Source organism: Muscardinus avellanarius, assembly GCF_963383645.1.
Source record: "Muscardinus avellanarius genome assembly, chromosome: 15".
Classification (NCBI taxonomy): domain Eukaryota; kingdom Metazoa; phylum Chordata; class Mammalia; order Rodentia; family Gliridae; genus Muscardinus; species Muscardinus avellanarius.
The window spans coordinates 37,181,065-37,206,923 of record NC_137801.1 but is presented as its reverse complement, the minus strand read 5'-3'; the positions used below and the strand labels follow the sequence as shown (position 1 = coordinate 37,206,923).

The window sequence follows — 25,859 nt, the reverse complement described above, 5'->3', positions numbered from 1 at the left end:
TAAGGTTGCCACAGGGCCCAGGCTAAGCTGAAACCCAGGTGTGCTCCACTCATTATGCCTTGGCTGAAGCTTCATTTACTCCAAGGAAGAAGTACTTTTTGTCTGATTCACTTATAGATGCTATCTGGCATGTATTTGAGAAGCCCTGTCTCTTCTTTTGTCTTCTCATGGGAGAAGTGTCTTGCTGCTTTAGAAGACAATTACCATCAACTCCAGACTACAGTTGGCCAAAGTACTCTTTTAAGAAGCCCAGAACTCCTAGCACAGTTTTCCTGAGTTATAGATGAGGGAATTTGGCCTACAGTATTAAGTATCTTTTTTATTTTTTTATTTTTATTTATTATTATTATTATTATTATTATTATTAATTTATTTATTTTGGTGGTACTGGGGTTCCTGGAAGCCCTTCTATCTCCGGACTACACTCCCAGACCTATTTTTACATTTTTATTTGGAAACAGGGTCGGTCTCCTAAGCCAGCACGCGTGGCTGGCTTCGAACCTGCGCGATCCTCCTGTCTCTGCCTCCCAAGCGGGGGGATTACAAGCGTGCGCCACCACGCCCAGCTTAAGTATCTTTTTTAAAGTCACATGGTTAAGAAGTAATGGAAGAGCCAGGTGTAGTGGTGCATATTTGGGAGGCTGAAACAGGAGGATCGCACCTTTGTGGCCAGCCTCAGCTATTTAGTGAGGCTCTGTGCAACTTAGTGAGACCCTTTTTCAAAGTAAAGAATAAAAAATAGGGCTGGGAGAGTAGCTCAGATGTAGAATGCCCCTGGATTCCACCCTTAGTACACCACACACACACACACACACACACACACACACACACACAGAGTAGTAATGGAAGGCAAATTAGAACTCAATCTTATTTCTTCCTTTCAGAAACTCTTTCTACTATAAACTTGCCCACATATATTAGAATATTTTGAAATGTCAAATGTGGGTCGTACCCTCAATGCCTATTAAGGGTGTGATTGTGTGGTGTGTCAGTGACCATACTATATATCGCTTGCACAAGGTAGACTCTTTTCATACTTTTCAAGGTCATATTTGTTATGTAAGAAAATATATGCATATACATATATGTTGTATTTCCATATATACACACTCACATATACCTGGCCTTTATACCCTAATTTTCTTTTCATTTATATTCATTACCTATGTTTCTGTCTCTTATACAAATTTATATAGAGGGTTTTTTCATGCCAGAAGGGAAAGGAAAAAAATTTATGTACTCAGTGAATAGAAGAGAAAAACATAATGGGTAGTAATTTTCACTTTGCAGCTGAATACCTAATCTTTATCAATTGTTTGGTGGAGGCTTGGTTGAAAAGGAGGTAGGGAGCTGGAATGTATTCTAGTATTCCTTTTGTAATAAAAATCATTTATAGCTGGCATTACTTCACAGCTGTTCTTACCTCAGCATTTTCAATTTAACCTCCTATTTCTTTTTTCTTTTTGTTCTTTGTTCTCTCTCTCTCTCTCTCTCTCTCTCTCTCTCTCTCTCTCTTTTGGTGGTACTGGGGTTCCTGGAAACCCTTCTACCTCCGGGCTACACTCCCAGACCTATTTTTATACTTTTTTATTTGGAAACAGGGTCTCTTAAGCCAGCGAGGCTGGCTTTGAACCTGCGCGATCCTCCTGTCTTGGCCTCCCAAACGTGGGGATTATAAGCGTGCGCCACCACGCCTGGCCTTTGCTCTCCTTTTAATTTGCATTCCTCTTCATCCATCCTTCCTAAAAACGATATGCATTCATTGTCATCACTGCTATGTAGTTTGGATCTGAAATCTCTCTCAAAGGCTCATGTGTTAAGTGCTTGATTGCCACCACTGCTGGGAGCTGGTAGACATTTAGGAGATGGGGTCCAGTGGGAGGAAGGTAGGTCATTGTGGGCATGCCCTTGAAGAACATATGGGACCCAGGCTCCTCCTCTCTCCCTCTCTTGCTTCCTGGCTGTCATGAAGTAAGCAGCTATGATATTCTGGTGAGTCTCACTGCTTGCTGAGGTTGTTACCAAACCTGCAATTCTCCTGTTTTGGCCTCCCAAGTACTAGGATTAAAGGCATGTGTCACCATGCCCAGCTCTGTACTCCTGCAGTTTTAAAACAGTACATATATTTCAACATAAGAAAATGAGCTAATGTAAATTATCATCTAAATAAAAGATAAAAACTCCATGGTTGTTTAAGCAGATGCAGAAAAGCATGTGACAATGACCTAATTACATTTTATAATAATAATATTCAATAAACCAGTAATATAAGTTATCCACGTTAGAAAGAAAGATGCAAAACTCTTTTCTGATGACATTATCTTATGTATAGAAAATCCTAAGGAACACACACACATGAGCTAATAAATAAATTCAACAGAGTTGTTGAACAGAAGATTAAAATACAAAAATTAGTTGTATTCAAGCAATGAACAACCAAAAAACCTACTTCTATTTATAATAGTATCAAAAGAATAAAATACTTACATATAAATTTGATAAAAGAAATGCAAGATTTTTCTCACTGAAAAATTATAAAATGTTTAAAGAAATTCAAGAAGGCCAAAATAAATGGAAAGATAGCCTGTGTTCATTACCTGAGAATTTCCTTTTGTTTAGATGACAGTACTCCTCAAATTGATCTACAGAGTCTACTCAAACTCTCTTTAAGTCCCATCTGGCTTTTTATTTTTGGCGGGGGGTGGGGGGATTAATATGCCAATCCTAAAATACATACTGAAATGCAAGATTCCCATAGTTAACAAAATAATCTTGAAAAAGAAGAACAAAGCTGAAAGTTTCAAAGGTCCCAATTTCAAAAATTACTACAAAGCAATAGTAAATAAAATTGGCATACGGATAGATACGTAAATCAGTACGACAGGATTGATTCCAGAAATAAGCCCCCACATACAGTGCCAAGACTGCAATGGAGAAAGAATAGTCTTTTCAACAAGTAGTACTAGGACACTGGATAGCCACATGCACAAAAGTGAATTTGGTCCCTTTTCTATACCCTATTGCAGAAGTGACTAAAAATGGATCAGAAACTTAACAGTAAGACCTATAAAACTTTTAGAAGAAAACTTAAGTGTAAATTTTTGTACCTTGGGTTAGGTAACCGTTTTTTAGATAGCATACCCAAGGTATAAGCAACAAAAGAAAAAGTAGATAAATTAGACTTGATCAAAATAAAAAAATGTCTGTGTTTCAAAGGTTGCCACCTGGAAAATGAAAAGACAGTTCCCAGAATGGAAGGAAATATTTACAAATCATATATCTGGTGAGAATTTAGTATCAAGAATATAAAAAAAACTCTCATACTTCCAAAATAAAAAAGAAAACCACATTAAAAAATAGGCAGTGAGCCGGGTGTGGTGGCGCACGTTTGTAATCCCTGTGCTTGGGAGGCTGAGACAGGAGGATCACACGGGTTCGAAGCCAGCCTCAACTACTTAGTGAGGCTCTCAGCAATTTAGTGAGACCCTGTTTCCAAATAAAATATAAAAAAGGTCTGGGAGTATTGCCTGGAGGTAGAAAGCCTCTGGTTCCACCTCGAGTACCACCACCAAAAAAAAAAAAAAAAAAAAAAAAGAAAGAAAGGGCAGTGACTTTGATGTCTGGGAATTATTTAAGTAGAGTTGGTAAGATGAGACCTGAGCTGGGGCAGAGGTGATACTGATGAAGTAACAGGACGGATCGACTTTTCTGCAGATATTAGGCAAGGTACATAGTAGGAACTCCATTAATGTTTGGGGACTGTTAAATGAACATAAGTAGATCTGCTCAATTTTAGTGCTTCATTGCAATTTGGATGAATTGTGCTAGTATACCTGTAGGGTACACCTCCAGGGTTGTGAGCACGACTTGGGGCCTTTCTGGGCTTGGTTACAAACTGATGACCAGTAAGACAAATTGGTACACCACTGTGTTTTATTTGGCTTCCCTGGTGTTTTTTTTTTTTTAACCCCTTTTTAATTTGTTGCCAACATTTCAAAATAGTGAGATTTCACATAAAAATCTTTTTTTTTTTTTTTGGCTTCTCTTGAAAAAGCAGAAAATCTGGCAACACTAGGCTTGTATTTCCTCATGTTATCAAGTCATCAGAAGCCAAATAGTGACTCCATTGCTATATCATTTCATTATACAAGCATGTGCCACCACACATGGCTTCTTTTTTAATTAAAAAAAATTAATTGGTGTCTTGTAATCATACATTTTAATGGGGTACAAGATGGTAGAGGTATACATGCACACATCACTCACTTAGCCCTTCCCCAATTCCCACCCCATTTCTTCTCCCATCCCTCCTTCTCATGTTTGGCTTAGTTAGTGATTGATATGCTTGTGAATATACATCATGTGCATTAGGGAGTTTCCTTCTTCCCCCTCCTTCCCTTTGTTAGGTCGCCTTCTTTACTAATCTAAGGTTTCTCCTTTGGCTAGAGTCCTTCTTATTACCCATTTTCTTCCTAGCTTCTGCATATTAGGGAGAACATCTAATTTTTTACTTTTTGTGACTGACTAATCTCATTTAGTTCCGTCCATTTCTTTGCAAATGACAAAATTTTGTTCTTTTTATGGCTAAGTAAAATTTTATTGTGTATATATCCCATAGTTTTTAATCCATTCATCTGTTGATGCACATCCTGGCTGTTTCTATAGTTTGGTAATGATGAATTGTACAGCTGTAAACATAAGGACACATGCATTAGTCTGATAGTTTGTTTTCTGTTCTTCTGGGTAGCTACCCAGAAGTAGTATTGCTGCATCATATGGTAGGTTCATTCCCATTCTTCTGAGGATCCTTCGTACTATTTTCCAAAGTGGTTGCACTAGTTTGCAATCCCACCAACAATGTATCAAGGTTTCTACTTCTTCATACCATTCCCAGCATTTGTTTGTGCCTTAATGATTGCCAGTTTAGTTGGGGTTAGGTGAATTCTCAGAGTAGTTTAGATTTGCATCTCATGATGTTGAAAAGTTTTTCATACATTTATTGGGCATTTGTATTTTTTCTTTTGTGAAGTGTTTATTTAGTTCACATGCCCATTTTTTATTGGGTTATTTGTTGTCTTACCAGTGAGTTTCTTGAGTTCTCTGTATATTCTAGATATTAGTCCTCTTATAGGAGTATTTGGCAAAAATTTTCTCCCATTCTTTTGGCTCTCTGTTGAGGTTCAGAAGCTCTTCAGTTTAATTCAGATCCATGTATTGATCCTCCTTATAATTTCTTATGCCTTCGGGATCTTGTTGAGAAAGTTTTTACCTATGCCTTTGTTTTGAAGTGTTGGACCTATACCCTCTTAAAGGAGCTGCAAGGTCTCTGGTGTAAGACCAACTTCCAGGTCTTTGATCCCATCTTGAATTGACTCTTGTGCAGGGTGAGAAAGTGGGGTGTATGTCCATTTTTCTGAATGCGGTGAACCGATTTCGCCAACACCATTTGTTGAAGAGACTTTTTTCTAGTGTATGTTTTTGGCTCCTTTGTTAAGAATCAATTAGCTGTAAGTGTGTGAATTTGTTTCTGAGTCTTCTATTCTGCCCCATTGGTCTATGTGTCTTTTGGAAGAATGGCCATTTTGATGATCTTTATTCTGTCTGTCTAAGAGCATAGAAGATCTTTTCATCTTCTGAGGTCTTCTTTGATTTCTTTTTTAAATGTTTTATAATTTTTCTTGTAGAGGTCTTTTATCTCCTTCATTAAGTTTATTCTTTAAGTGCTTACTTAACATCTCTACTCTGATTTGGGAAAGTATTTGAGTAAGGACATTCAAAATGTTTATGAAATTCTAAAGCATCTTGACACATTGGTTTGGAAAGAATATATTCTAATAGTATCTTGGAGAATGATTTAGGTTTATTAATGATAAATCTTGCCTCATATTTATTGATCAGTAATCTCATAATTTTAGCATAAGATTACTTGATTAACTACTGGCATTCTGAGGATACCAAGTAATATTTTGAAAAATAACTTTTCTTGGCTGTATTAATTATATGGTTTCTTGAAGTTTCGCCTTCAAAGTATTTTCTCATAGGTAAATGACTATAGAAAATAAATGCAAAGAGTTAAAGTCTTTCCTGGAATATTCATCATCAGGAAGGATGCAGGGCGATTAAAAAAATGTGTTATTTGATGATACAACTACAAGGACATATTGAAAACAACTGATGATAATATTAGAAATATAGGAAAAAGCTGTGTCGTGTATGTGGTTGGATTGTAGAGCTCTAAATTTAAGAGGAAACCACTGAGTCGATTACTGTGAAGTTCTTTTGAAAGTTGTCTCATTTTATCAACACGTATCATATTTTCTTTAGTCTTGCACTAGCCAGTAGGGTAATGATTTGAATATTTAGTTTGACCATTGTAAAATGTTGTTTTCATATCATAAATATTTCTTAATCCTTACTGTGTCCTTATTTTTACCTTAGGTGAGAAATTCATCTACTCTTCTCTTTAGTTCCTTGATCACAAGAATTTTTGGAGTTAAAAGGGGAAAGGATGACCTTTCCAAAACAAATAGGTAAGCTCCATCTAATACTAACTTTTACACAATATTGTCCTGTCCAAAAATAATTGTTGAAAGTCTGCATATTTTTGTAGATTTATCTGCAGCATAAAACTATAAAAACTACTGTAGTGGCTTAGCCCATTCTGCCAAATTCTAAACCCTTGGACAAAAATATCACCAATTAAATAAGTGGACCTTTCAAAGCAACAAAAATATAGCAGGTAGCAGGGCTGAATTGTAGACTTGTTTTTCAATTGCAACAGTTAAATTGTCTTCTTTGCACCCCCCCCCCCCCCCCCCGGCCAGGGCTAGGGATGACTCCAGGAGCATTCTACCCCCAAGCTACACCCCCAGCCCTATTTTTTAGCCTTTTTATTTTTTATTTGAAACAGGGTCTCACTGAGTTGTGAAGGGCCTCGCTAAGTAGCTGAGACTGTCCATGAACCGTGCTCTTCTGGTCCCTGTTTCCCGAATGCTGGGATTACAAGTGTGTGCCACCACGCCCAGTTTTCTTTGCATCTTTAACAAAAAAAATTTTTTTTTTAATGTGGTACTGAGGATTGAACCCAGGAGCATCCCACCACTAAGCTACACTCCCAGGTTTTTTTTTTAATTTTGTTTTGAAACAGAGTCTCTCTATGTTGCTGAGAATCTCACTTAAGTTGCTGAGGCTGTTCGGGAATTTGTGATCCTCCTGTTTCAGCCTCTCAAGTACTGGGATTAAAGGCATGTACCATCAAACCCAGCTTGCATCTTCTTTTGAGCATTCCCAAAATGTCCTAAATTACTTATCTTGATGAGTTATTAGGTACTCTCTGTGCAGTTATCTTTAATTGTACAGGTAAAAGTTTAAAAGTCTATGAAACGCTCATCAGAACATGTCTCAAACCACCTTTGCTTCCATTATACTTTCTTACAAAATGGAGCAGTTAGAGGTGCTAACTATAGGAAATAAACAATGCATTTTACTTTTTCATCTTTAGTTTACTCTCAAAGATAGGTTTCAGTTAACAAGGTTTTCAAATGTCTGGGAGGAAACCTATGGGACCATTTTGATGATCCCATAAAAACGATAATTTTTTTATATAATGTATAAAGTTCTGCATGCTATTAAAGAAGAAAAATTTTTAATTGTTCAACATTTCAAGAAGATTTAATGGTAGTCTAGTTGGCTTGAAGTTGTTAACACTAGGTGTCACTGTTGCTGCATGTTTAATTGCTTTTATACCCTTGAGGCTCCACTTTGGCTCAAAGGTATTTCTCCTGAGGACCCAGACATGAGTTCAAGCCCAGTTTCTTTTCTACCTAGAAATGTAATAACCATGCTTCAAATTTAGGTTTTAAACTGGTGTTTATTAAAATATATTTTCTTGTGATGAAATATGTCTTAGGAATTAAAAGATACAGTGAATTAATTTTATGTCATGCTGGTGGTAATTCAAGTGAAGTCTACTGTGGAAGTTCGGAATTGTCATTTCAATTGCTACTTATCATCCTATAAAAGGAAGGTAACTGGCATTAAGTATGCATCCCTTCAGTAAATGCAGAAAATATCAGAGGGTTTCTTGTTTGTTTTTGCAGTACCGGGGATGAAACCCAGGGACATTCTACTTTCAAACTGCACCCCAGCCCTATGTTTTATTCTTTATTTTGAAACAGGGTCTCATTGGGTTGCAAAGGGCCTCACTAAGTAGCTGAGGCTGTCCGCGGACTGCGATTCTCTTGTCTCAGCCTCCCGAAAGCTGAGATTAGTGTGTACCACCACGTCTAGCTCAGAGGGCTTTTTTTTAAAAAAAATAAATGAAACATTACTCCTTTGGAGTGTTATGATTTTTACTTTTTAGCCTGTTCTTAGATTAATCTTTCTTATAAGTAACTGAAAATTACTAGTATTTGCTTCTCTTTAGCTTTGTCTATTTTGTTATTAAGTATACAGTGTGCTAACATTTAAGAATCATATTAAAAGACCAGGTAGACAGTGATATGAATAAAATATGACATTTATCAAACAAGTATAGTTAATGTTTAAAATTGAACTTGAAAATAAAGGAGAGTAGAAGAATGAGACAGTGGTAAAACATAGTTTTGATCTTCTAGGCAAAATCACATGGATGGGAACCTTTATTATTAATTCATTCCTTTTGGATAGGAAAGATTACAAAATTATAACTTTCCTGGAAAGAAGGAAATGGGATATTTTGTCTAATTGTTTTGAGTAAAGGTAAAAAGTAAAGTGAAGGAATTAGGAATTTTGAAAATTTACTTAAATCTGGTGACTGTTTTTGTAAGAGCATATTTCAGTGGTGTAAGAGATTGGTGTGTCTCATCAACTATGTAGCTTATGTTCTCCGTTTAACCCTTGGCCCCTCCTATTAGATTAGGTCTGCAGAACCTTTAGTGTTTTCAGTTTTTCAGTTGTTTGTGATGATTCTCCTACTGTTGTAGTTTATTTAATTGTGTCACTTTTTGTTGAAATGTTTATATACCTGCTTCTTAAAAGTTGACTCCCCCAGGGCAGGACCTTTTTCATCTATTCCTTGTATATATAATAGGCACTTTAAGAATGCAAGTAATGATGTCTTGTTAGTTGGTTACTTAAACATCCAGTGACTGTCCTCAGCTGATGACACCTCCTAGGCCAGTTAAGTTTGCTTTCATAAGCACAAATTGTCCTGCAATTCTTGCTGACCTGTGCTCCTAGTTAGAAAGGAACTGGACATAAAAAGAACATCTGCCTTTTCCATCTAGTGGGAAAAAGTGTCTATCTTGGAGTAAACAAACTTGGTTTCTAGGCATTTTGCTGCCATTGGAGATGACCTTAATAGATTTCCTGATGCACTCTGCACTTCAGTTTCTCCATCTACACAATAGGAATGGTAAGATCGAGGCTGTAACCTCTTGGAGTATTGGGAGCCTAAAACAAACTAGTAGAATTTCACATTTCACTTTTTTAAAAAAATGCTGGAAATTAAGCAGTTAGAGCTATAGTTTGGTATTTCTTCTTCTTCTTCTTCTTCTTCTTCTTCTTCTTCTTCTTCTTCTTCTTTTTTTTTTACTGTTTCTTTTGTTGTATACATCCTGTTATCTTTGTCTTTTGAGGACAACATCAGGATCAGAATTTTGTGTAATTGGTGTCTTGAATACTACCTGCAATATAGGAGGCTTACAGAAATAACTTGCTTAATGAATAAGTAGATCTGTTACTAGACTTAGAATAAGAAATTTGGTTTCACCTTGTTCTCTTACAGCCACAATAACCCACTGAGACAGGTTAGTTATCTTCTTGATGCCCTGAGTGTCTTCTCTGTACAACAAGTGGTTTGGACTAGCTCTGAGGTCTTTTCTTCTAAAATACTAAGCTCAAACTTACATAAGCTCACTAGAGTTGCAAATTTAATAAAGTATTGTATTCCCAGTATGTAGACAGTACCTGCCACACACACTAGGGAACAAAAACTTCCTTTTTCATATATAAAGAAAGTTGCAGGGGTCTGCTGCCCTCTTTATAAGTGTGTGGAGTGTGGTAATCATTGAACTTTGGAGCTCATTGGCCTTGTTTCAGTGAACAATGATAAAAAATAGGTTTTACTTGTGTAATTTAAAATAATGTTATTACATTATAATCTTCTAAAACTCTCTGCCTTTCTGGAGTAAATTCAGTGTTGTATTGGGAGGAGCTAATATTTCTTATAAGGCTTTGAGGATGAGTAGTTTTGAGGTATATGAAATGGATAGATTAAAAAAGAAACAAGCTGTTTGTGGTGGTACTTGGGAGACTGACACTGGAGGATCCCAGGTTCATAGCCAGCCTCAGCTACTTAGTGAGGCCCTGTTTGTAATCCCAGCATTTGGGAGGCTGAGACAGGAGAATTGCAGTTTGTGGACAGCCTCAGCTACTTAATGAGCCCTTTGCAACTCAGTGAGACCCTGTTTCAATTTAAGAATAAAAAATAGGGCTGGAAGTTTCGCTCAGAGGTAGAAAGCCCCTGAGTTCCATCCCCAGTACTGCAAAAATAAAAAATAAAAAATAAATAAACAAAATTTAAAAATAAATAAAAAATAAAGAATAAAAAAATAGTGCTTGGAGATATAGCTTGGAGGTAGAATGCTCCTAAATTTAGTCCTCTGGTCACATACACACACAGAGAGAGAAACGAATGGCAATCTTTGTTTATTCTGTTAAGTGCAGTCTCTATTTTGTTTTATTAAAGAGTTTATATTTAAATGAACTCTATAGGGTAGTTAATTTATAACTCCATTATAACTTAAAAAATGTTTGTAAAAGCGTCACTAGGAGCTGGGTGTGGTGGTGCACGCTTATAATCCTGGTACTTGGGAGCCTGAGACAGGAGGATCGCAAAGGTTTGAAGCCAGCCTTAGTGAGACCCTGTTTTCAAATAAATTATTAAAAAAATAGGCCTGGGGGTATAGCCCAGGGGTAGAAAGCCCCTGGGTTCCACTCCCTAGTAACACACACACACACACACACACACACACACACACACACACACGAAGCATCACTAGGTCCGAGTAAAATGATTCCCAGTGATTTTGTTAGGTGATGTTAAATTTGTTTTCCTGAGTACAGATGAGAGAATTCTTTTAACTATTTTTCTTAACATTTTAGCAGAATAGTTCTGGAAAGATCCTTCAAGTGGCTTCTCACCCACTCCAGCATTCTCCTTACAAGCAGGTCTTGAGGCTGTTTCCAGACAGACTGCCCTCTTTCTTATTCTTCATGTTTTCTAGGAAAAGAGATTCCACTAGTTTCTGTGGTTACCCACTCCATTGTTTAGGAGAGAATTTGATTCTCAAAACTAAAATTGAAAGCTGTAGGGCAATTGGGCTTTTATATTTTAGACAATGTAAGTATTAGAATTCAGAATAGCTTATTTGCTTTGAACTACATAATAGCTATAGCAAGCATCTACTTGGTCAAACTGAAATCATAATTTTCTTTTACTGGGGGAATAATATTAACATCCTTAGACCCTCATTTTTTCCATTAAACAAACATTGATTATGTTTTCACTCTGGGCCAGACCCTCTGCTAGGTACTGGGATTCAGAGATGAATCAGAAATATTCTGTGCCCTTGGGGAACCAACAGTCCAATAAAGAATAAGGCAGTTATCTGTTGTATTGGAGTCTCTGCTTAAGTTAATGGAAGGGAGATACTCAGAAAGGAGATATCTTTAATGTCTTTTGCCTAGTCCATGTTTGGCACATGCTAGATCCACCCCCAGCCTTTTTTTTTTTTTTTTTTTTAAACAGGGTCTCAGTAGGTTGTGGAGGCTGGTCACAAACATGCAAAACTCCTGTCTCAGCCTTCCAAGTCCTGAGATTACAGGTATGCTGCCTGTAATGCACCAGTTCCTTTCTAATATGTATGATCTTAGACTTAATGATAGCCCTGTGTAATGTCATTCTCCTCCCATGGGGAAATAAATGAAGAATGGTGAGGTTTAGTTATTTGTCTGCTGTCATAGAGCCAGAATGTGGCAGGACTAGAATACAGGGAGTGTTGATATGCAGAGTATGCTTCATTTGCCTAATATCAGACACAGAGTTCCTCTTAAGCAGCAAGTCACTTTTTTGGAGTCTGGCTTTAGATTTTGTATTGTCAAACTGAGGGAATTGAGCCACTTCACTCAAAGACCAAATATAGACTAGTAATCTCACATTTCCCAGGAGATAGATTGAAAGGGGAGAGGGGCCAGAGGAAAGGTTTGCTTTGAGGTGGCTTTAGGCCTTTTCTGTGGGTGGCAGAAGACAATATAAATTAATTCGGGGGGGGACTTTCATGACTTTTTCTCAATAACCCCCACTGTTTTCATGCAGAGAGAGTTGGGGAAGAGCAGGCCTCAAGATTTCTAATGTCACTGCGTGAAATTGGCAAGGTAGAAATCTGTTTGCTGGTTGGCAAAGAGGGAATAAATTAAATTACCCAGGACATCAATTTTGCTAGTAATAAATTTATCTTTTTTATAGTTAACCCTGTAAAACAACTATATACTAGTGCCATGGGGAGATTACTTGGGGGTTTACAAAAATTCTTGCCTATGGTATGATTTCTTTTAGACTTAATCTCATTTTGTGGAGTCTGTGCTTACATTTCTTACTCAGATCTTTAATTAAAATAATATTAATAATAACAATTATTATATTTGTTTTCATTTTTTAGAGTACTTAAGAGGTCATCCAATCCCATTCTCATATTCCCCCCCCCCCCCAGTACTGGGGCTTGAACCCAGGTACATTCTACTTTCCAGCTACACCCCAGCCCTATTTTTTATTCTTTATTTTGAAACAGGATCTCACTAAGTTGCAAAAGGCCTCACTAAGTGGCTGAGCCTGTCTGCGAACTGTGATCCTCCTGTCTCAGCCTCCCAAATGCAGGGATTACAATATTCGCCACCATGCCCGGCTCTATTCTCATTTTGCAGATAGAAAATCTGAGTTATAGAAAAGTTGGGCGATTTGTTCAAGATCACAGAGCTACTCCAGGTAATATAATTCAATGGTTATTTTTAGCTCAAAGTAAGTTCAACTAGAATATTTTTTAAAATTAGCAGACTATTTAGAACTAAAGTTTCTTTTAGCGGCACTAATATAGTTGGGTTCAAATTATTCTAATGTAGAATATGAGCTTCCCCTCCCAAAGAGGTATTTATTTGTCATAGGATCTCAAATATCAATGATTTGAAACTAAGAGTCCCTGTGTTGTGCTCTGCTCTGGAAGCATCATCGAGCATTTTTCACAGATGTCCGTAAAACCTTCAGTCTAGTTCTTTAGCCGAGATAGCTATGGGATCATTTTTGGAGACTGAGAAATAAAGTACAAGGAAGACCTGTGTAACTCTTGAGTTCTTAAAATCAGAACTAAGTCTATACTGATACTTTGGCTTCCTGGAGAGTTTCATGTTTCAAGTTTTCTTTCATTCATAGGTTCATGGATTATAGGTAGGAAAAGCACACAATTTTTTTCATTTTTTTTTTTTTACCAGAAAGAAGTTCTGAAAAAGAAATATGTTCATGAACTTGAAGTGGGAATTACCCATTGTGTTCTTAAATATTGACTCTTGCATGGACCAAGTGATCTTTGTTCCTAAGTACTGCTTCAGGCGATCGCCTTCTTTGGTAACTAAAGCATTGTTGCTTTCGTTTGAGCATGTTCTGTGGAATTTTGGCAATGTGTGCATCCTCTTTCTGCATCGTAGTAAGAGCATGAGTAAATATTTTTTCTTAGGTTTGGTATTTTTGTAGCTTACAATTTATATGAGCCAGACTAATATAATGTAATACCAGGATTACATAATTTAAGACGTCAGGATTGCTTCCAGGACTATGAGATAAAGTCTTCATTTATCAGGAGGTTTACTGGCAGCATGTGTTGCTCGTTCACTACCTGTAGAGGAATACCACAGAGCTCTTTTCCAAATGAAAAAATGGAGTCAAAGAGGTTAATGCTAGAGGGAATAGTTTCATTACAACTTGGGTAATATTCTTTTCTTTTTTTAATGAGAACTTTGTTTTTTAACTATTGATTTTAGTATAGTTTTGAAATTTTAGTAATTTCCAATTATTGCTATACACTGGACTTCTTTTAAAAGATAATAAAATGTTTTTATTGAATACTACTTATGTACCTTGGCACTCTATTATGTACAAAAGTAGTTTATGACATGGTTTTGTGCTGCAAGGAGTTTATTGAGATATATGACCACCTTATGAACTAGTTTAGGAAAACAATTATCAGACTCTGGTTTTTAGGATCACGGGATAAAAGGTCAAAGGAAGATGAGATCAGACCCCATGCAGCAGTCCGTATTTAATCTAGAGTTGAAAGAATGAGCAGGATTTGGAAAGAAAGAGAGGAGGATGTTGGCATGTGGAATTGCATGGCATAAACAAAGATGCCGAGGCTGAAATGCACAGTGAATCTGCATGAGGAGGTTAGGTGATAAATCAGACTGGGACAGGGAGCACATGAGGGAATTGTTTATTCCTTTGTTCATTGTTAGAACGAGGATTCAGTGACTCCCACTCTGCATTGTACTGCACAGGTTCTGGGCTCTATAAATGAGAAAAGCACACATGCCAGGGAGATCGCTTTGAATTTTACCTAACATAAGAAGTTTCTGTATCAGATTATTTCATGATAAAATCATTATTTTAGGAGTCACTTGAAAACTGGTCTGTATCAATGGCTAGTGGAATTGGAGAACATGGTGTCAGACTCTGGAAGAGAGTGGCTTATTAATAACCAATTCTCTCTATAGATTGTTAAAGCAAATAGCTCCAGCTTGGTGTAGTCATTTTAGCATTTACTCTTTTTATCATTCCTAAATTGAGTGGGACTGCACTCATGGGGAATATGTCCTATGTTTTAAGAAATACTAGTTTCCCCCAAGAGATTAAAAGGTACTTAGTAAAACATTGATTTTTAAATGTTTCACTAAATAGAAAAGCTGGATTAAAGTTTCTTTGAGAGGACTTCTTAGAACATTTAATATGCTGTAATGTATTTGGTAAATCTTTAAGAGCGGGATATATCTATTATTTGACCTCTGAACTCTTTCTGTCTCTCTCCTTCTGAATATTCATTGCTATCTGTGTTGTATCAGACATAGTTTGAGGGATACTGCTGTGGGGAGACTGATTAAGGCAGGTGAAAGCCTTGTTCCTGCTGATTAGAAATCTGCTAGAGAATATCTGTGAAAAGATAACTTATTTCAGGGTATACACTATAAATTATCTCAAGTTGTCAGATAAAATTTTAAAATAGTAGCTGGGTGTGGTGCATACCTGTAATCCCATTAATTGGGAGGTTGAGACAAGAGAATCACAGGTCAGAGGCCAGCTCAGCAATTTAGTAAGACCCTGTTTCAAAATAGAAATAAAAAGGGCTGGGAGTATGAGGTAGAACCACCCTAGGTTCAATACCCAGCACTTGTAATAATAATAATAATAATAATAATAATAATAATAATAATAATAATGTCCTGTATATAGGAGATAACCCACTTATGTGAGTCTATGAAAATTTTCATAATTATAGACTTGAAAAAATTCCTAAGATATTAAAGTTCCTATTTGGGTGAATAAACCTTATATTCTATATTAGAATTTTCTCCCCTCTTATCAGAAATAGAAGATGTTTTTCATTTTCCCAAAGGCTTGATTATTAGGATGGGTAAAAATTGTACTTATGGACTGGTTGATGAACTGATCAGCAAGCTAGGTACCTAATCTGTCAAACTCTGAGTATGTATTTGTGTGTTCATATATATGGTGGAGGGCAGATAGCAAGGAACAGAGTAGTAAACAGCTTTGAAATACAATAGGCCACTTTGGGATCTACTAGGAAGCCTGAGTTCTATACCTTTGGACTATATGTCATGGTAAGAAATTAAGCAGTATACTCTGTTGTCATCCTTCCTCTCTTAAATAATAGCTCTATTTTTTAATATTTAAACATAAATTTGAACTAATTCAGACTTATAGCAGTTAAAATGCCTTTGGGTGCAAGTAACAGAAACCTAAAATAAAAATTAACCAAGGAAAAGTTATCATATATGTAGCCAGGAAGTTTTAAGGGGGTTTCATTCTTTTCAGGTTGATAACATGATCAAAGACCCAGGTTTTGCCCTTTTCTTCTGTGTCCTTCCAGGTAGGATGGCCTGGACTCAGGGACGCTTCCTTGGTGATTGTTGGGAGGCTGCAATCATACAGAGGCTACAGCTGTCACATCCAGATGCTGCAGAGTCTAGGCACCATGTGTAGTGGCCTTGTGCATCTCTATACTGGGCATGGAATCCAGGGGCATTATACCTTTGAGATACTCCCAGCCCTATTTTTTAGTCTTTTTATTTTTGAAACAGGGTCACACTGAGTTGCGAAGGGCTTTACTAAGTAGCTGAGGCTGTCTGGGAACCACAATCCTTCTGTGTCCGCCTCCCAAATGCTAGGATTACAAGCGTGTGCCACCATGCCCGGCCTTCTATCTTTTTTTTTTTTTTTTTTACAATACCTCCTCCTCTATGTGTTCTTTTGTTCCCACCTCCACATACTTTTATTCACATCTTATTGGCCAAAGTTAACATCTCAGCATGCCCCAACTTAACCCTGGTAAGGGAAACAGATCCACCACAATTAGCTTAATCAGGGTTCTCCAGTTAGGTCTGGGGTTGATGCCAGCCCTCCCTGAAGCATATAACTGCTCTGAGAAGGTTAAATTCCCTAAGTCAAGTTCCATTAAGAGGAAGAATGATGGTAAATGAATATTGATTAGGCAACTAATAATGTCTGCTGCTATATTCTTCTAGGCTAGCTCAAAAGCTTCAAAAATGTTTTCATTAATACTAATATAACTTAAAGAAGATAACATAAGTAGTATTAGCCTAATGGAAAAATTTGTTACATATAATTGTGAAAAGATAAGAAATGGTGCAAGCTGGGTATGGTGGTGCATACTTTTAATCCCAGTGTTTGTGAGCCTGAGACAGCAGGATCACAGCACAAAGCCAGCCTCAGCAATTTAGCAAGATCCTCAGCAACTTAGTGAGACCCTGTTTCCAAATAAGAACTACGAGGGCTGGGGTTCCGGCATAGCTCAGAGGTAGAAGGCCCCTGAGTTCAATTCCCAGTGCCACCACCAAACTTAAAAAAAAAGAAGAAGCTGGGCGTGGTGGTGCATGCTTGTAATCTCAGTACTTGGGAGGCTGAGACAATAGAATTACAGGTTCAAAGCCAGCCTCAGCAGTTTAGCAAGGCTCTCAGCAACTTAGTGAGACCCTGTTTCCAAATAAAATATAAAATAGGTCTGGAGGTGTAGCCTGGAGGTTGAAGGCCCCTGGGTTCCTTCCCTGATACCACATGCAAAAAATAAAATATCATTCTTATAATCAGTTTACATTTTAAAACATCACCTTGTGTCTTAATCCATTTAGTGTTGCTTTAACAGAATACCTAATGCTAGGTAATACATAAGGAAAAAAGATTTCTGTGACTCATGATTCTGGTGGTTGAAAAGTAGCCCAAATATCATGGTGCTGGTATCCTGGAGAATGACCATTGGTAGCATTCCAATATGGTAGAGAAGTGGGAAAGGAACCAACTACATATGGAAGGGCCAACAACCCACTTTGTCAGGAACTAATCCAGTTCCATGAAGTCTGACCCATTCCTTAGGACAACATCAATCTATTCATAAGGGTAGAGTCCCCATAACCTAATTTTATTCCATTAGTTCAGACCCTTAAAGGCTTGACCACCTAAATACTCTTACATTGGGAATCAAGCTTCCAGCACTTGCATCCATGGGGACCAAACCTCATCCAAAACCACTCTGGTCAGAAACAAAATATATGTATTTGCACATGAATATAGTTTTGTAGAACATTAAAATAGAGATTCTGAATGCATTGTAATCAATTTCTAAGCTTGAAATTGCTTTTTGGCAATATGGAATGTCATCTTGATTCAAAGCTTATCTAATATAAGCTAATACTGTTAACTGTTTTTATTATAAATTATGCTTTACTTTGGAATTAGACCCATGTGTTACAATATTGATTTCATATTATTATGCCAAATACTGTGAAGTTAAATGATCTTTCTAAATTTATTGGAATTGGCATTTAATTATTTTTACTTATGAGCCCCAAATCCCTATTTTATTTAAATTGAAGGTATTTTGATGTGACTTTTTTGGCCTGTGAACTCAAATTAGGCCAATTGTCCTGAATAATCTCTTTCTCCATCTGCCAAGTTTCTTTCTTTTCTCTCTTCTAAACTCTGTTTTGTTCTGCACAAACTGCCTCTATAGAATTGGAACATGAGGCTGTCTGGGTCAGGGGAAACCAGCTGGGCTTGACAGAAGATGGGACAGACTAGCTTCATTTGACAAGGATCAGTAAGCCTGATCCCATTGCCAAATCTTGGGGGACTAGAATTTTTTACCCTATAAGCACAGTTCTATGACATCTTTGTCTTTCTCTTGTTCTTGGGATGTTTTCATCCTCATTGTATTTATTTCTATGTTCTCTCAAGTTCTAAACAATTGATTTAGGTACATATATAGTCAGCTACATATTTCTGTCCTTAATTCAGTTGATATCCTTTCTCACCCCTATAATCTAAGCCTTGGAGGTATGCCTGTGCAGTTGGTGTTCAGTATTAGTAATCCAACTTTTTTTCTTCACTATTCATTCAGCAAATATACTTGCTAGTTTCAAGCCTCTGAAAAGTAAGGGAAATACAAACTTTTCTAAAATATGATGTAAATCTTTGACAAACAGTGAAAGAAGAAAGATAAGACTTGGAACTAACTGTAAAGTTAACTGCAAAAAATAGTAGGAAGCTGTGAATACTGCGTGAACTTTGCTCTCCCCACAGGAAGAGCCTGCTTCTCCTTATCCTGCTTTAACTCCAGGGCACAAGTGGATCTTTCTCATGATCCGCTGTCTGTCTCTCTTCTGTACTAGGGATTGATCCCAGGGATGCGCTACACTGAGATACATTCTCCAGCCCTTTTTATGTTTTATTTTGAGTCAAGGTCTCACTCCCAGTGCTTAGGATGGCTTTGAATTTGCAGTCTTTCTGCTTCAGCCTCCTGAGTAGCTAGTATTATAGGTATGTGCTACCACACTTGGCTCTCATACTATTTAAACAAGCATTCTCTTTAAGTCTCTTTCCTCTTCTCTTTCAATTCTTAGATGGATAAGTCTCACCTAACCATTGGTTTATCCTGCTCTATAAAATATAAGTGGAGTATAATTGGTGCTAAATCTCCCCTATGATATTTGGAAATAAAATTATGTCTTAAAAACACAATGCTGCCAGGCGTGGTGGCCCATGTCTATAATTCTAGTACTTTGAAGGCTCAGAAGGATCACAAGTCTGCAACTAGTCTCAGCTACCTTGTGAGGCCAACCTATCACAACTTAGTGAGGCCCTGTTTCAAAATAAAATGATATAAAATAGGGCTGGTGGTGTAGCTCAGAGGTAGAATGCACACACACAACAACAACAACAACAACAACAAACCACTGTCACGGGGCTCTCAGGGCCACAACTACCATCATAGGTTATCTCCATCTCCTTCATGCTTTAGTTAAACTAGCTTCCCCTAATGTTTTAGTATTCCAGAGAAATAAATTCTTTCAGTAATGTTCTCCTAGTTTAGTCACTTTACTAATATGAAAATAGAATAGTTTTCACATTTTTCTCACTAAAAAGTATATTGCTTCAGTGGCAAGGTAAATAATTTCTATTGGCCACTTGCAGTGCCACCATTTATAACATTAATGTCTTTGGGAAAATGTGTTTCGTTTGTCAAATAACTATAAGTATGGCCTTCTACATATGAATGTACCATTGTTTCCATTCTTCCTGTTTTCAGCCCTGGCTACTTTGAAAATTGTGTCCTTGTGCACTCACAAGCTAGTTGGCTTGCCCATGAAAGTAGAATTCCATGGAATCCATGGCATTGTCCATTTGGTTTCTTTGTCTAGAAACCTCTTCCTGTCCCTGCTCCCATTAAATTGAATCTTAATGATTTTTCAGGGTCTTGTGTATAATATCACTCCCCCCCCCCAATAATGGGGATTAACCCCAGGAATGCTACACCACTCAGCTACACGTTCAGCCCGTTTTTTAAAAAACTTTGAGACAGGGTCTCACTAAAATGTCTGAGTCTGGCCTCAAACTTGCCATCCTCCGAGTTGCTGGGATTACAGACTTGTGCCACCATTGCTACCAGAGTGATACTGCTCTTTATATAGAATTTTTAAAAAATTATGTACCAGAAATCATGTTTTTCAGTTTATATTAGTCTGGAGTGACATTCTGTGCATGGCTTGATATCTATCAATAAGTATGTATTAAGCATCAACTTTTTGCTGTACTTAATGCTTGGTCGCATCAGGAAGAGGCAGGACCAGCCTATTCTCCAGGAACATACAGTGTGCTTGCAATGAGATAAACCAAAACATAATCAAGGAGCAGATAAGTCTCATTGTGAAGTGATCGTAGCAATGAGAAGAAAAGGGAGTGATCACCAATTAGGAACCAAATATTGTATCATTGTTCTAGTATTAGTCAAGAAGCAAGCATCTAACGATTTCTGTATATCCCTTGTGTGCCGAAGCCATTGTGGTAGGAAATGCTCAGAGATAGGCATGCTTTTTACAAGATGTTCTATTTCTCAGAGGCACTCCCTAATTTTTTATGTGCAGTTTTATAATCAGAAATACTCTCGGACCGGGCGTGGTGGCGCACGCTTGTAATCCCCGCGCTTGGGAGGCAGAGACAGGAGGATCGCACAGGTTCGAAGCCAGCCACGTGCGCTGGCTTAGGAGACCCTGTTTCCAAATAAAAATGTAAAAATAGGTCTGGGAGTGTAGCCCGGAGGTAGAAGGGATTCCAGGAACCCCAGTACCACCCCCCCCAAAAAAAAAGAAAGAAAAGAAAAAAAAAGAAAAAAGAAATAATCTCTAATTGTCAATATCTATTCTCTTTTTGGAAACATATGAATTGACCATATTCAACCTGTTCCTTTTAAGCTGTAGTTTTTGATTTGTTCATTTAGGAGAACCTTGGATCTTCAGATACCTGAGTACAGTTGTGAATGGAAGGAAAGTAAAATACCCACATATTTTCAATAGGCCCAGACTCCAGGTCTTTTCCTATTCTATTCTTTCATACCACAAGCAGCTTTGTTTTTGTCCCTTGGGTCTTCCCTGGTTTCAGTACCCATGGATGAGCTGTCTGCCCCTGTATTCATAATGATTATTCTCCATATGGGCTTGTTTCCTCCTTGCCACCAGAGCACTGCTGTATCACAGAGTAGCTAGGTGTGATTGGAACTCTGGAGTCCTCCGGAGCCAGGTGAGAGAGGATGATGCTGTGGTCTCCAAGACTCTGCCCTTGCTGCTCTCCCTTTCACTCACATTGCCACTTTTTATGTTCAAAGTAATATGTGCTTGTTAAGAAAAGTATGGAGAGCATGGAAAAGTTAGAATGAGCTGTCTTCTCCTCAGTCAAAAGGCAATCTTGGTTATAATTTTTGATGTATTTTCTTTCTTTTTTTGAGGTAGTGGGGATTGAGCCCAGGACATTCTACCTCTGAGTAGTATCCCCAGCTCTGTTTTTTATTCTTTATTTTGAAACAGGGTCTCACTGAGTTGCAAAGGGCCTAAGAACTGAGGCTGGCCACGAATCTGTGATCCTCCTGTCTCAGCCTCCCCAAGTATTGGGATTACAAGTGTGTGCTACCACACTGGGCTATTTTGGTGTATTTTCCATCCATCAGTATTTAGATTTTATTAACTATAAATGTAGCCAGACATGGTGGCACATACTCCACATGGAGGCTGAGATAGAAACACCACAGGTTTAAAGCCAGCTTCATCAATTTAAAAAGGTCCTCCATTAATTGCTTCAAAATAAAATAATAAAATTGGATTGGAGTGTAACTCCCAAGTTAGAATTAGAATGCCCCTCGGTCAAGTGTGTGTGTGTGTGTGTGTGTGTGTGTGTGTGTGTGTGTGTGTGTGTGTGCATAGGAGGATCTCAGGTTCATGACCAGCCTCAGCAAATAGTGAGAGTCGAGAGTCTCATCAACCTAATGAGACCCTGGTTTTTTTTTTTTTTTTTTTTTTTTTTGTGGTACTTGGGGTGGAACCCAGAGGCTTTCTACCTCCAGGCTATACTCCCAGACCTATTTTGTATTTTATTTGGAAACAGGGTCTCACTAAGTTACTGAGAGCCTCACTAAGTAGCTGAGGCTGGCTTCAAACCTGCGTTATCCTCCTGTCTCAGCCTCCCAAGCACGGGGATTACAAGTGTGCACCACCACGCCCGGCTATGAGACCCTGTTTAAAACTAAAAATAAGCTGGGCGTGGTGGTGCACACTTGTAATCCCCACGCTTGGGAGGTATAGACAGGAGAATCACGCTGGTTTGAAGCCAGCCTCACTGGCTTAAGAGACCCTGTTTCCAAATAAAAATATAAAATAGGTCTGGGAGTGTATCCTGGAGGTAGAAGGGTTTCCAGGAATCCCAGTACCACCAAAAATAAATAAATAAAAATAAAATAAATAAAACTAAAAATACAATAGGACTGGGGATTTAGCTTGGAAGTAGAAAATATCTGGGTTCGATCCCCATAAAAAATCACATACATACACATATATACACTTATATAAATTTGTAATTATTCTGCACACAGTTTTGAATCCTCCTTTTTTCACTTATAACAAGCATTTTTCATATTGTTCCATAAGCATCATGTATTTTATCTTTTTGTAAATGGTTAAGTAATGTTTCTTATAATGAATAAGTTATAATTTGCTTGATAATTTTATTATTACATATTTTACTTCTCTCTAGTTTTAAAAAATATTAGTAACATTGTGGTATTTGTGTCTATTTTTATTTTATTTATGTTTTACTATGTGAGGATAGATTCTCCCGTGTATAATTCCTAGGTATCAGAGTACTACTCCTTCTTGTGTTCTATTTACATTTTGTCCAATTTTCTAATAAATTAATGTTCTTGGAAAACAATTTTTCATGTCACTTTCTTCCTTGGGATTTTTATTTCATTTGCTGTTTGTTGCCTGCAGTTTAAAGTTCATATTCCTCCATTGGCCTTTTCTCTTTTGGAAAAAAGAAACCCTGCTTTATATATTTTTTATTTTTTTATTTTTATTTTTAAAAATTTTTTATTGGTGCATTGTATTTATACATCATAATGGGGTAAAAAAACTTGTGTAGATATAAATGCACACATCACCCAGCCAGCTCCTACCCATCCCTCCCCATCCCTCCCTCCCATGGTTGGCTTCGTGGTTGACTATGATATGAGTAATTACATCGTGTGCTTTAAAGAGTTTCCTTTTTTATCAGCTGGTTTATCATTGAATATTTATGCTTCTTCTGATTTTTCCACATTATAAAAAATGGTGCAAGAAGTATTTTCTTATGCCTTTTATCTTTGCCCATACTTTTTAGATTAATTCTTTGGGATAAATGATCAGAGATGGCGATACTGGATTAAAGAATATAAACATTCCATGAAACTAATAGCCATGCTTCTCTTAAATAAGATGGTATCAATTTACAAATTTATCAGCATGTATAATCTTCCTAGTGGTGGGTGTAATTTTTTAAATGCAAGTTTAAGGGACTGTGTGTGGGGGGGTGACTGTTGTTTGAATTTACATGCATTTATTACTCAGAAGGTTGAACATTTGCCCACGATATTGTTGGATAATTGTATTTTCTTCAGCTTTGCTTTCAAGGCCTCTATAATTTGGACCTGCCCTTTTCACCTTTTTTCCTATTATTCAAACCCACAAATATTTATTAACTCCTGCCTTCTGCTTTCTCCCACCCCAGGAAGTACACTTTGACTGAGCTAACCTCCCTGTTCCTTTGAATGTTGTGCTTTTCCTTGGGCACTTTCCTTTATGCTTTTTCCTGCTCCTAAAATACCTGACCCTGCTTTTTTTCTTAAGCTGTGTTGACTTTCCATCCTTTGGGTTTAGCCCCAGTCTTTTTTTCTCTCAAAAATCTCTCCTGATCTGACTGGCTTGCTGGAGAGCAGGGTCTCAGGCAGCTGCTGCCTTGCACCCCAGGGCAGGGTTTGCCTTATGTAACAGGTGAAGGAGATGCGTGTTGAGATGGGCACAGCTACATTTATCTAGAGGTGTAAGTTACTTAGTCCTCTGAGCCTCAATTTCTTTCTCTCAGCATCCTCATAAATATGGGTGATACAGTTACCTACCTCTGGAGCTGTGAGGAACAAATGCAGAGATGCTTATACAGGGTCTAGTGTGCTGGTGCGTGAAGTATGGGAGTCTCCCCTTTAGTGCCTGCTGTTTTAAATTAAGTGAACGAATAAGCCTGCCATCTCAGCATCTGTTCTCTGGTTCCACGGGACTCTTCCTTGGTGTGCCATCCTAAACTGTGTATACTGTCTCTTCCTTGTTAATTAATTAGATACTCTCAAATAAATACTAAGTCACAAAGGGGAGGTATTGCACTCTAAGTCTTTTGCGTGTCCTAACACACTTTGTTGATGCTGGTTGGATGTAGCTGCGGAGCTTTAGCAGTGGTGAAAATCGGAACAAGCAGTGATGTGGACCTAGTTTTCAAGTCTTTTATAAGATCTTTACTAGGAAACCTTTCTCCTAGGGCCTTTAAAAAATGTTTAGTTTTATTGCCTATTCAGCCAAATGGAGTTAGTTACTTAGTAGAAAATGGTAAAAAGATCCAAATTATGCCACCGGATTTCACTTTTCCATATAGTGTTTCAAAGTGTTGTATTCATTAATATTTGTGAGAAACCTATGGTTAATGCCACAAGAAGCCATAAACTGAGCCAGATTCTTTCCCCTTTTAACTTTCACATGACTTGCATTAACAGCAGTGTTACTCCCTCATTTACACCTGGGATTTCCAAGCATTTTCAAAAACCTAAAACAATGATTCATGTTTAGTCACTACGTGACTGGCTATTTTCATTTATTTAAAACATAAACAACAGAAAATATCCTGGATAAAGATCTCCACGCATTTTAACTGGTGACAGATGCTATGATCAGTATTTCTACTTAACCCAGGCATTTTTTTACATACACCTCAAGCCTTGCAATTAAGCTTTATGCCTTTCCAAGCATAACAGTTAACCAATAAACCAAAATATCAGCCTGGTCTGGCTTAGCTCAGCGGTCTTTTGATTTCTTCCAGTCTGTTTGATGTGGAGGCTTATTGAGATTTATCTACTGAGCTGTTCATAGTTTGTAGGGCTGGGAGCACTGGCTTTATTATATAAGATTCCATTAGGGACAGAAGAGTGTAGATAGTTTCCACAGTGTAGATAGTTTAGCCAGTTGTGTTGGTCATGGTTTTGTTGAAATTCTTAAGACTTATCAAACTTTTATTAATAGTCAATGGTTTTCTTATTTCCCAGTTTATACTGTTAGCCTCCAAGCAGATGTTGTATGATTGGTTCAATTTAGTAGAAAGTTTCTTGACATTCAACAGAAATCTTTACGCAAAAATTTCAGTTATTTGGACCAAGGGAGATAAAAATAGAAATATACAATAATTAGTCATAAATTTTTGCTAGGTAGGAAGGTAAATATTATTACATTATATTGCTTATGGTAGAAATTGCATGAGTATCCCCACTTTATAGCAAAATCTGTAAAGTGTTTCCTATAACCATCTTATGCATTTCTAGTGGCAATGTTCAATAACATGAGTACTGTTGTCCCCATTCTGGATGACACACTTGGGGTTTATGTGGTTAATTTGATAAATATCTGAT

The 25,859-nt window shown here is 37.4% G+C and overlaps 1 protein-coding gene across 1 annotated transcript in view; it reads left to right on the top strand.

The window, feature by feature from the left end:
• The window catches only part of THADA (THADA armadillo repeat containing), a gene marked incomplete at both ends in the record, with an annotated part of 379,586 nt that overhangs the window by 102,332 nt on the left and 251,395 nt on the right, over positions 1–25,859 (top strand). The window contains one exon of the mRNA XM_080711248.1: positions 6,439–6,530. Coding sequence (XP_080567374.1) covers positions 6,439–6,530 — 92 coding nt within the window. The remainder of the gene's footprint in view (positions 1–6,438; positions 6,531–25,859) is intronic.